At 44.2% G+C, this 13,092-nt stretch overlaps 1 protein-coding gene across 1 annotated transcript in view; it reads right to left on the bottom strand.

Annotated features, from left to right (window-relative positions):
• Window positions 1-10,763: 10,763 nt before the first annotated feature.
• The window catches only part of RAB40C (RAB40C, member RAS oncogene family), a 66,828-nt gene continuing 64,499 nt past the window's right edge, over window positions 10,764-13,092 (bottom strand). Inside the window, exon 7 of the mRNA XM_070761019.1 lies at window positions 10,764-11,664. Coding sequence (XP_070617120.1) covers window positions 11,384-11,664 — 281 coding nt within the window. The 3' untranslated portion in view covers window positions 10,764-11,383. The remainder of the gene's footprint in view (window positions 11,665-13,092) is intronic.

Genomic DNA, 13,092 nt, shown 5'->3' with positions numbered 1-13,092 from the left:
ACAGTCCTAAGTGGGAGGAAAAGGATGATAGGAATGATGAGAAAAATTAGTAGAAATAGAAGTGCAGATTTAGCAAAAAGTCTGACAGTGTTGAGGGAATTATTTGTTTAGTAGAGTGATGGCGTTTGAGGAAAAAACTGTTCTTGTGTCTAGGTGTCTTGGTGTGCAATGCTCTGTAGCAACCTTTTGAGGGTAGGAGTTGAAACAATTTATGTCCAGGATGCGAGGGGTCAGTAAATATTTTCCCCGCCCTCTTTTTGACTCATGCAGTATCCAAGTCCTCAATGGAAGGCAAGTTGGCAGCAATTGTTTTTTCTGCAGTTCTGATTATCCTCTGAGGTCTGTGTCGGTCTTTTTGGGTTGCAGCACCAAACCAGACAGTTATAGAGGTGCAGATGACAGACTCAATGATTCCTCTGTAGAACTGTATCAGCAGCTCCTTGGGCAGTTTGAGCTTCCTGAGCTGGCGCAGAAAGAACATTCTTTGTTGTGCTTTTTTGATGATGTTTTTGATGTTAGGTGACCATTTTAGGTCTTGAGATATGATAGAACCTAGAAATTTGAAGGTCTCTACAGGTTATTCCAAAATATCTACAGATCCCTCAAATCCTGAACATAAATTGTTTAAATTCTTACCCTCAAAATGATGCTATAAAACACTGCATACCAGAACAACTAAACACAAGGACAGTTTTTTCTCAAACGCCATCACTCTGCTAAACAAATAATTCCCTCAACACTGTCAAACTATTTATTAGGACTGTATTACTATTCTTCTTCTCACCTTTCCTAGTACCTACCGTATCCCTTCCCATTTTTGACTAGAACCACATGGCCTGTATCTCTACAATTTATATTGTTAGGTTTCATAATATGATTTGATTGCTTATTTAGCAATCTATGAATTTCCTTAAGTTTTGATGAATGTATTTTATTTTTCTTTATGTACACTGAGAGTCTATGCACCAAAGACAAATACTTTGTGTGTCCAATCTCACTTGGCCACTAAAGAATTCTATTCTACTCTATCCTATTTCATTTATTTTATTTCTTTATTTCTTTATTGGATTTGTATGCCGCACCTCTCCGCAGACTCGGGGCGGCTAACAACAGTAATAAAAAACAGCATGTAAATCCAATACTAAAACAGCTAAAACACCCTTATTTGTAAAACCAAACATACATACAAACAAACATACCATGCATAAATTGTAAAGGCCTAGGGGGAAAGAATATCTCAGTTCCCCCATGCCTGACGGCAGAAGTGGGTTTTAAGGAGCTTACGAAAGGCGAGGACGGTGGGGGCAATTCTAATCTCCGGGGGGAGTTGGTTCCAGAGGGCCGGGGCTGCCACAGAGAAAGCTCTTCCCCTGGGCCCCGCCAAACGACATTGTTTTGTTAACGGGACCCAGAGAAGGCCCACTCTGTGGGACCTAATCGATCGCTGAGATTCGTGCAGCAGAAGGCGGTTTCGGAGATATCCTGGTCCGATGACATGAAGGGCTTTATAGGTCATAACCAACACTTTGAATTGTGACCGGAAATTGATCGGCAACCCTAACCCTAACCCTAACCTAACCTATCCTATCCTATCCATCCTATCCTTTATATATACATATTGGTAGTATACAAAGACAAAACAATGTTTATAGACATGATATTGATACTAATGATAGAGAAACATTAGGACAGGGATAGTAGGCACCCCGGTGCATTTATGCACGCCCCTTACTGACTTCTTAGGAATCGGGTGAGGTCAACAGTGCATAGACTAACTACACGCTTCCTTGGAGCCTGGAGAGGGCAAAAATTCCCTTCTCCCTCCCTTCTCCACAAAATTGAACGGGTCCAAAGACGGGCTACAAGAATGGTGGAAGGTCTTAAGCATAAAACGTATCAGGAAAGACTTAATGAACTCAATCTGTATAGTCTGGAGGACAGAAGGAAAAGGGGGGACATGATCGAAACATTTAAATATATTAAAGGGTTAAATAAGGTCCAGGAGGGAAGTGTTTTTAATAGGAAAGTGAACACAAGAACAAGGGGACACAATCTGAAGTTAGTTGGGGGAAAGATCAAAAGCAACATGAGAAAATATTATTTTACTGAAAGAGTAGTAGATCCTTGGAACAAACTTCCAGCAGATGTGGTAGATAAATCCACAGTAACTGAATTTAAACATGCCTGGGATAAACATATATCCATCCTAAGATAAAATACAGAAAATAGTATAAGGGCAGACTAGATGGACCATGAGGTCTTTTTCTGCCGTCAAACTTCTATGTTTCTATGTTTCTATGTTTCCATTCCTCCGGAGGCCCTCTGTAAGCTGAAAACCCCCTCCCATCGCCTCTGTGTAAGCCAAAATTCACCTGGCCAGCATGCACATCCACGTTGGAGCTGAGCGAGGACAGTGGCTTGTGCGCCAGCAAATATTGCTCCGCGTGCCACCTGTGACACCCGTGCCATAGTTTTGCCATCACTGTCATAGACAGTGAAGGTCTACCAAAATATTTACTACGACACTGTGGGCATGGCTTATGCAGGACACTCTGCATTTTCTTTCAACATCTTTCAGTGCAAATTGGGTGCTCTGGGGTGGAGCTCCATTTCCGCTGCGTTCCCCCCCCCCCCATCCGGGCAGTAGCCCACCCCTGGTCTTAGGGTACAGGACGAAAGGAGGTTGGGGACAGATTTTACCCTAGAGCTCATTTGTCCCAACAGGGAAGGCTGGAACATGATCGAAACATTTAAATATGTTAAAGGGTTAAATAAGGTTCAGGAGAGAAGTGTTTTTAATGGGAAAGTGAACACAAGAACAAGGGGGCACAATCTGAGGTTAGTTGGGGGAAAGATCAGAAGTAACGTGAGAAAATATTATTTTACTGAAAGAGTAGTAGATGCTTGGAACAAACTTCCAGCAGATGTGGTTGGTAAATCCACAGTAACTGAATTTAAACATGCCCGGGATAAACATAGATCCATCCTAGGATAAAATACAAGAAATATTATAAGGGCAGACTAGATGGACCATGAGGTCTTTTTCTGCGTCAATCTTCTATGTTTCTATGGCTCTTTTCCTGTTTGTCAAGAATTAATATTTATTTGACCGACAGGATTCGCAGTAGGCTTTCTCTGCCAGCATGAGTAAGACAGGCCTGTCTTAGCAGGGTGAGATTAGGAATGGCTTGTTCAACTGTGTAGTAGTTTTAAGCTTCAGCGCTTCCAACTTTGTACTACTGTTGGAAGACCACAAACTGTTCTTCGGGAGTGTTCTGAACTTCTCAAAATATCCAAGGCTGCCAAGCTGCTTTCTTCGGAAGCTGGATGGCTAATAAATCAGCCCAAGGACCAGCATAAATAGCCATCAAATTCACTTTCTCTCTCCTAAAAGATCTGCCAGGCAATAGAAACATAGAAGATTGACGGCAGAAGAAGACCTCATGGTCCATCTAGTCTGCCCTAATACTATTTCCTGTATTTTATCTTAGGCTGGATCTATGTTTATCCCAGGCATGTTTAAATTCAGTTCCTGTGGATTTACTAACCATGTTAACTGGAAGTTTGTTCCAAGCATCTACTACTCTTTCAGTAAAATAATATTTTATCATGTTACTTCAGTTTCTTTGCAGCTGGTCTTTGGCTGCACCAGGCAAAGCTTTGGAGGAGAAATGGGGAAAGCAAGAATTGAGCAGCAAATGTCATCTTTAGTCACCACCACCACCCCAAGATTGCGACACCCACCCACCCTTGTGTGCTGAAAGACATCTGGCTGGAGACAGAATGTACACCACCCGTCAATCACTCATCCCTGCTGTTTGTTTCCTAATTGCACCTGAAATTACAGCAACGCCTGGTGTGTTTGGGGCACCGAGAGGAGATAATCTGTGCAATTGTTTGTTGATCCTTCCCAATTTTGGGTGTGTGTGTGAATGGGTGGATGTTTTTGTTTTGAGTGAAAGAAAACAAGCATGGAAGGAGAGGGGAGGGCTTTCTGTATTATTCAATCTTTAGTTTGGCTTTTGCTTTGACCTGAGAAATTGGTTGTTACTTAACTGGGCAAGAGAAGAGCCCTCCACTCCTCCACTCACAACAGAATATCCTACGCCAGTGTTTCCCAACCTCGGCAACATAGAAGTCTGACGGCAGAAAAAGACCTCATGGTCCATCTAGTCTGCCCTTATACTATTTTCTGTATTTTATCTTAGGATGGATATATGTTTATCCCAGGCATGTTTAAATTCAGTTACTGTGGATTTACCAACCATGTCTGCTGGAAGTTTGTTCCAAGGATCTACTACTCTTTCAGTAAAATAATATTTTCCCACGTTGCTTTTGATCTTTCCCCCAACTAACTTCAGATTGTGTCCCCTTGTTCTTGTGTTCACTTTTCTATTAAAAACACTTCCCTCCTGGACCTTATTTAACCCTTTAACATATTTAAATGTTTCGATCCTGTCCCCTCTTTTCCTTCTGTCCTCCAGACTATACAGATTGAGTTCATGAAGTCTTTCCTGATACGTTTTATGCTTAAGACCTGCCACCATTCTTGTAGCCCGTCTTTGGACCCGTTCAATTTTGTCAATATCTTTTTGTAGGTGAGGTCTCCAGAACTGAACACAGTATTCCAAATGTGGTCTCACCAGTGCTCTATATAGCAGGATCATAATCTCAGTCTTCCTGCTTGTTATACCTCTATTTTATTTATTTATTAGATGATATCTGGACTTCAACTCCCAGAATTCCCCAGCCAGCATTCGCTGTCCAAATATCTTCAAGTTGCCAAGGTTGGGAAACACTGCCCTACGCAACCAGATTTACAATCCTATGCTTAGAAAGCGCCAACATCTTCTTAAAAACTTCCAGTGTTGGAGAATTCACAACTTCTGGAGGCAAGCTGTTCCACTGATTAATTGTTCTGTCAGGAAATTTCTCCTTAGTTCTAAGTTGCTTCTCTCCTTGATTAGTTTCCACTCATTGTTTCAGGTGCTTTAGAGAATGGCTTGACTCCTTCTTCTTTGTGGCAACCCCTGAGATATTGGAACGCTTTATCATGTCTTCCCTGGTCCTTCTTTTCATTAAACTAGACATACATAGTTCCTGCAACCGTTCTTCATGTTTTAGCCTCCAGTCTCCTAATCATCTTTATTGCTCTTCTCTGCACTCATTCTAGACTCTCCACATCCTTTTTGCATCGTGGCAATCAACACTGAATGGAGTATTCCAAGTGTGGCCTTACCAAGGCCCTATAAAGTGGTATAACCATTTCATGTGATCTCAACGAGATCATCAACAAAATATACAAGTGTGCAGAGATGGACAGATTGACAATGGAATTAAATAATCAAAAGGATTTGGACTACTATGAAATCTGGACAAAATGGTATCATAGAAACATAGAAACATAGAAGTCTGACGGCAGAAAAAGACCTCATGGTCCATCTCGTCTGCCCTTATACTATTTTCTGTATTTTATCTTAGGATGGATATATGTTTATCCCAGGCATGTTTAAATTAAGTTACTGTGGATTTATCTACCACGTCTGCTGGAAGTTTGTTCCAAGGATCTACTACTCTTTCAGTAAAATAATATTTTCTCATGTTGCTTTTGATCTTTCCCCCAACTAACTTCAGATTGTGTCCCCTTGTTCTTGTGTTCACTTTCCTATTAAAAACACTTCCCTCCTGGACCTTATTTAACCCTTTAATATATTTAAATGTTTCGATCATGTCCCCCCTTTTTCTTCTGTCCTCCAGACTATACAGATTGAGTTAATGAAGTCTTTCCTGATACGTTTTATCCTTGAGACCTTCCACCATTCTTGTAGCCCGTATTAATGGACAAAAAAAAAAAGAAACTCCAACTAAACACCGAAACAAAATATCAAGATCAAAAACGATTAAAAGACAATGTTGATACAAATATATGTTGATTCACCTGTAAATATTATGTATTGTTTTTAAAATGGAAAAAAAATCAATAAATATATTTACCAATTTTTTTTTTCATGTGATCCCTCTATTAATGCAGCCTAGAATTGTGTTGGCTTTTTTGGCAGCTGCTGCACACGGCTGGCTCATATTCAAATAGTTGTTCACTTGGACTCCAAGATCCCTCTCACAGTTACTACCGTTCAGCAAGGTACCACATATACTGTACCTGTGTGTTTTGTTTTCTTGCCTAAATGTAGAACCTGTTTGGGTATGTATATGTTGTTTGCTTTTTTAAATATGATAGGGTTTTATGTGCTTTTTAATATTAGATTTGTTTTCGCTGGAATATTGTTTTTATTATTGTTGTGAGCCGCCGAGTCTCCGGAGAGGGGCGGCATACAAATCTAATAAATTGAAATCTAATAAATTGAACCTGACTTTTTTCACCACCGAATTTCATTTTGTTAGATAGTGCCCATTGTTCAAGTTTGTCGAGAGGCTACTTTCTAAAGATGCTGAAAACAAAATGTGTTGCCCAGGGGAGATCAAAGTGTTGTTCTTGTTGTGTTAACTTTTACAGGAGGTTCTTTTCCAGAAAAGTTCCAAATAAAATCTGTCGGCAGGACCCAGGACGGAGCTGCGGGCTGGTGTGTGTGCGAGCACCGCCTTGCCTTGGCACGGAAGGCAGATTCTCTACCTAGCCAAGTGCGAAGAAAACATCTCCCCTCTTTTGATGCGGCTCTTTAAGTCCCCGGCCGCTTCAAACGAGGCCATTAATCAAGTGCCTTCCACTGTCCCCTCCTGGGAATATCACATCCACACAAGCTCCCTTAATCCCTTTAAATCCACCCTGCCCATCCTTTCCCCCTTCTCCTTTGCCCTCGCCCTGTCCTTCAACGTCACCCTCTGAAATGCAGCGCCATCTAAGCTCATCCCCAGACCAAAAAAATTCCACAGCCAGAAGGATGGTTTCCAAAGAAAAGAAGGGGGAGGGAAACATTCCCCCCCCCCAAAATGGTGTGTTTTAATTTATATAAAAACAGTCACTTTTAACATTGACCGTACAAAGCTATTTTTAAAAAAACAAAACAGGAGGAAGAGCAGCGAGTTCTTAGTGTTTTGATTCTCGAATCACATTCTTGGAACGTTAATAAAATAAAGGTATAAACAAAACCTCAGCTCAGATCGGGTCAGCAAGCGTACTGGAGCAAGGCACCTCTGCAAAAAAAATCTATTTTAAAAGAAAAATAAAGGCATAGGGGAGGATGAAAGGGGGAGGGAATCTGCAGAGGTGAGGTTGAAGCGATTCCCGCGGGATTCCAGGGGGAAATTTTTAACCAGAAGCAGATCAGATCTTGATTCTCCATCATCCGTAGCATGTTTTGACTTTCTGGATGGAAACAACAGCCGTTGCCTACTACTTCTTGGGATCAAAGGAAGACCGCTGTGGGGTGGGGAGCGCTAAGTGCCAACCCGCACGGGTTGAGGATTCCCTGTAATTCTTCAGAAGAAAGATAAACAATGCACATTCCCAGGCTGTTTTAGGAAGGGGCTATTTTTAAAAACCCAGGGTGGAAAGATGGCTGCTTTTCCTGGATCACCTGTTCTCCGCGTCACTTCAGAATGCCAGGCCTTTGAGTCAGCGATTTGTGTCCTGCGCCGCTTTGAGAGGACGACAACAGGTGCTGGGGTTAAGCGGACATACCCCGTAAATCTCCCTCTGCCCTTGGGCTTGGCACTCGCTTTCTTCCCGGGCCAGGAAGAGGCCGCTGGAGGCTTTATTCCCCCTGCCCTTGACCTGTCCCCGCCACCTGGCTTGAGCCGGTCCGAGCGCTTGGGACTCACTCGATGCCAAGCGATCTCCGAACAGCCGACGGAGGCATGGAGGTGCCAACCAGGCGCTTGTCAAAAAAAATAATTGATTTTTTTTCCCCCCGGAACAAAATGGGCGATCAGCTGCGCCCGAGGGCGCTAAACAGCGTCATGCGGCCCATTCTGTCCGTGGCATGGCGAGGCACCAATATCCTCCAGGTGGAACGTGGTGTGCAGAAGATGCTAACAGGGAGCCATGAAGATTGGAAGAAGGGGAGAAGGGGGTGTTGGGTTGGGTGAAGTAGCGAAAAAACCCCCGTCCCCTCGAGGACCCCTTGCATTCATACCATCAACATTTAAGCGCCGCCTGGCTTTTATCGCTTTCCCTCAGTTCCTTATTGGGTTCTTTCAATGCCAACCCAGGTTAGAAGGCCTGCAGGACAGGGTTCTCCATCCTTGGCAACAATGAAAGAGCATTGGACTTCAACTCCCAGAATTCATCAGCCATCATGGCCAGTGGGGGGGGGTGAATTGCTTGGAGATGAAATCCACAAGTCTAAAGGTTGGAGACCCCTGTTTTAGAAGATTTCTAACCCGGGTTGGAATACCTATTGTATTTTTCGGACTATAAGACGCACAGGTGTAATAAGATGCACCGAGATTTCAAGGATATAAGGAAGGAAAAGAAGGAAGTACTCTGCAAAACCTGCACACCCAATTTTTTGTAAAAACGGACCCGTTGCTCACCCATTTTTGCAAACAATGGTGCATGCAGGACTGGGAAGTCTGCAGAGTGCTCCTGGGGGCTGGGGGGAAGCAAAAAGGCTGCATTTTTTGTGAAAAAAGACCCATTTTTCACCCATTTTTTGCAAATGTTGGGTGTGCAGAGTGCTCCTGGGAGCTGGGGAAAGGCGAAAACACTGTTTATGCAAAAAAAAATGGCCCATTTTTGCCCCTTTTGCAAAATCAGGGGTGGTTTTTTGCCTCTCCCCAGCCCGCAGGAGCACATTGCAGGACTCCCAAACCCTCTGCACACCCCATTTTTGCAAAAATGGGATGCAGGGCGGGCCTTTGGGAGGCCAAAAATGGCTGTATTCTGTGTATAAGACACGCCAACATTCCTACCCTCTTTTGGAGTTGGGGGGGGGAGGAAGGTGCGCCTTATATTCTGAAAAATACGGTAAATTTGCAGAGGCAACAGCTTGGCAGGTGTATGAGAGATAAAACTAGCTCGTCAACCTCTGGCCAGAGGGCACCAGAAACAGCCCAGAAGCTCCATGCTACACACACACACAGACACACACACAAAGCTGCAACTGGGTCTGAAGGTTCTGCCACGAAGCAAGTGGATAACATTGAAGGAAGCGGCTTAGTGGACAGACGTGATCTGGTTGATTAAGGTTTTTTTTAGGCCACATCAACTTGAAGGATTTGGGGCCTGGTGGTACCCTGTTCCAATGTTCTTTCCAGTTTTCAAGAAATCTAGGCCTGAGCCCGTTCTTAGGCGAGGCGCCTAAGGGCTCAGATGAACAGAGTTGGAAGGGACCTTGTAGGACCTCCAGAGCAGGAGTCTCTCTCCAACCTTGGCCACTTTAAGACTCGTGGACTTCAACTCCCAAAATTCCTCAGCCAGCCACAATGATAGAGTTGGAAAAGGCCAGAAGGGCCATTTGAGTCAGGTGTCTCCAACCTAGGTCACTTTTTAAGACTTGTGGACTTCAACTCCCAGAATTCCTCAGCCAGCCACAATGATAGAGTTGGAAAAGGCCAGAAGGGCCCTCTAAGTCAGGTGTCTCCAACCTAGGTCACTTTTTAAGACTTGTGGACTTCAACTCCCAGAATTCCTCAGCCAGCCATGAATGACAGAGTTGGAAGAAGCCAGAAGGTTCATCTAGGTCAGGGTTCTCCAAACATGGCCACTTTAAGACTTGTGGACTTCAACTCCCAGAATTGTGGCTGAGGAATTCTGGTAGTTGAAGTCCACAAGTCTTAAAGTGGCCAGGTTTTTCCAGAGTCCCTCAATTGCTGGGGTCCTCTTGAAGTCTCCTCCAAGTAGCTTTGAATTTGCAACCCCATCAGGTTGGAGCATCATCACCAATGTAAGCTGCAGTTGACCAAGCCAATGCCAAAAAACATGCGGGCCACAAACATTGTGCCCAAGAGGCTAAATCAGGAACTCTGGGGGGTGCGTGGCCCTCTGCCTCTCAACTATGCTAAGCAACCCAAGGGAAATATTCGGTCTCTCCCAAGCAGGATTTTTTTTGTGACTGGTGAATTCTGATATACCCAACCTTTTTTTTTGGTCTTCTTTCCCTTGAAGGCAGGGAGGGTTCCGGCCTAATCTGCCACTAACCAACTCCAGATGTGGACCAAGTTAGTCCCGCCACATCTGCCTCCCCCCAAGCAGGTAATCTCCATTCAAGCCTAACTTTTTTGCCCTCTGTCTGAGCCTGTGCACTTGCTAGCAGGAATGTCTGGAAAACTCTAATTTTTTTTAAAAAAGCAAAATAGGAGAAGAAAGGAAAATCTTCCCTCATCTATCTATTCATCCATTCTTTTGTGGAAGGAAGGAAGGAAGGAAGGAAGGAAGGGGAAGGGAAGGAAGGAAGGGAAGGAAGGAAGGAAGGAAGGAAGGAAGGAGGGAGGGAGAGAAGGAAGAAAAGAAGGAAGGAAGGAGAGAAGGAGAGAAGGAAGGAGGGAGGGGGGAGGGAGAGAAGGAAGGAAGGAGTGAGGGAGGGAAGGAAGGAAGGAGGGAGGGAGAGGAGAGAAGGAAGGAAGGAAGGAAGGAAGGAAGGAAGGAAGGAAGGAAGGAAGGAAGGAAAGGAATCTCAGGACTCCTAACAAACGCTCCAGAGTGGTAGGTCATTTCACCCCCTGACCCCCCTCTGACTTCACTTAGCCCCAGAATTCAAGGCTCCGTGCTTCTATTTACAAGACATTTCCCTTCCCCCGTGGCCTTGGCTTAAAAAAACAGACCGGGAGGTGCAGAGATGAAGTGGAGGGGGACAGCAGGGAAATTTCTCATCGTGAGCTAATTCCTTTATAAATAAAAGCCAAAAAAAAAGACTTTGCGAAGTGGGCCTGCTTCCGTCAGGAGCTCCAGGTAGCCACAGTCTTCCTCCAGTCAAAGAAGGACTTATTGTCTGGGTCACGTCGGTCCAACCTGTGGTTCCATTTTAGGTGGGGGGGGGGGGGTTTCTTTTTTTTTTCCAATGTAGCACCAGCAATCCCCTTGGGAAAAAACCCAAAGATTAAAGCAGCACTGTGCTGCCCTCCATATCAAACTGCCCCCCCCAGCCCTCCACTCCTCCCTTCCCACCCACCCCCCAAAAAAATCAGAAGAAAAAAATTGACGCCCCTGGAGGCTGGTTGTCCTTTCCTGCCAGAGGAGGGGAAGACCTATTGCATTCTGGGAAAAGCTAGCGTGGTGCGCCCTCGTCCTTCCTCTCGCCTGGGCTCCCGCCAACACTCAGCCGGTTCTTTGCAAACCCGTGGCCGCGCGGCCGTCAAGGTGACCGAGGGGATGAGTGACGTGCGGTGTCGACATCTGTACATCGGCGAGCGGGTACGGGTGCGGGTGCATGCGCTGGGGAGGATTGCAGCCCTCCCCCCGCCGGTCTCGGGGGGCGCCTCCCCGCTAAGAGATCTTGCAGTTGTTCCGCGAGCAGTTCTGCGGGGGGCTCTGGGGCGGGCGGATGGACTTGGAGCGCTTGAGGCTGTTGCCTTTGCTGCCGCTGCCCCCTCCGCTGCTGGCCAGGGAGTACGAGCGGCCGTGCATCATCACGGCGTTCATGCCGTTGGCCATGGAGAAGGACTTCAGGTGGCTCTTGATGGTGACGGGAAGCGGCAGCTTGTCGATCAGGTGGACCGGCGTGCAGGAAACGATGGCCCGACAACAGAGGTCTTGGAGGCTGAATACTGAAAGGGGGTTGGGGGTGGGGGGAAAAGGGAGAAAAGTTTATTTTCATAGTAGGATAAGTAATTCCAGAGCGATTTGAACATTAAATGAAATAATAATAATAATAATAATAATAATAATAATTATTATTATTATTATTATTATGATGATGATGATGATGATGATGTCAATACAACACAGCAAACGAGATCACTATGCTGGATTTTGTATTTCATCGCCAGTCGGGCGCTTCCCAAGCACCTAGGACTGCGTGATGTAGCGGCGAATTATGTTTGCCGATCCCAGTAAAGCAGCCTTTTGCAATTGACAGATGGAGATTTTGTCAATTACGATGGTTTTCAAATGTCCACTGAGATCCTTTGGTACTGCGCCCAGGGTGCCAAGTACCACTGGGACCACTTTCACGGGCTTATGCCAGAGTCATTGCAGCTCGATTTTTAGATCTTCGTATTTCACTAATTTCTCTAGCTGCTTCTCCTCAATTCTGCTGTCCCCTGGGATTGCGATGTCGATGATCCATACTTTCTTTTTCTCCACAATCAGGATGTCTGGTGTGTTATGTTGTTGTTGTTGTTGTTGTTGTTGTTATTATTATTATTATTATTATTATTATAAATTAGATTTGTATGTCGCCCCTCTCCGAAGACTCCAAATATTGTATGAACTGTACACTGCTCAAAAAAATAAAGGGAACACTTAAACAACACAGTATAACTCCAAGTAAACCAAACCTCTGTGAAATCAAACTGTCCTCTTAGGAAGCAACACTGATTGACAATCAATTTCACCTGCTGTTGTGCACATTCAACTTTGTACAGAACGAAGTATTCAATGAGAATATTTCATTCATTCAGATCTAGGATGTCTGATTTGAGTGTTCCCTTCATTTTTTTTGAGCAGTATATATGGCTGATATTAGCTATAAATGCCCCACCTATTTGGTGTATGTTTTGTCTTATCTTGTGTGTTCAATAAAAATTATAATAGGGTCATTAAGATATTAAATTATATTAGGGTCATTAAGATATTGACAAAATGGAACGGGTCCAAAGACGGGCTACAAGAATGGTGGAAGGTCTTAAGCATAAAACGTATCAGGAAAGACTTAATCTGTATAGTCTGGAGGATGGAAGGAAAAGGGGGGACATGATCGAAACATTTAGATATATTAAAGGGTTAAATAAGGTCCAGGAGGGAAGTGTTTTTAATAGGAAAGTGAACAGAAGAACAAGGGGACACAATCTGAAGTTAGTTGGGGGAAAGATCAGAAGCAACGTGAGAAAATATTATTTTACTGAAAGAGTAGTAGATCCTTGGAACAAACTTCCAGCAGACGTGGTTGTTAAATCCACAGTAACTGAATTTAAACATGCCTGGGATAAACATATATCCATCCTAAGATAAAATACAGGAAATAGTATAAGGGC

Source organism: Erythrolamprus reginae, chromosome 9, assembly GCF_031021105.1.
Source record: "Erythrolamprus reginae isolate rEryReg1 chromosome 9, rEryReg1.hap1, whole genome shotgun sequence".
Classification (NCBI taxonomy): Eukaryota; Metazoa; Chordata; class Lepidosauria; order Squamata; family Dipsadidae; genus Erythrolamprus; species Erythrolamprus reginae.
This window is presented reverse-complemented; position numbering and strand designations above follow the sequence as displayed.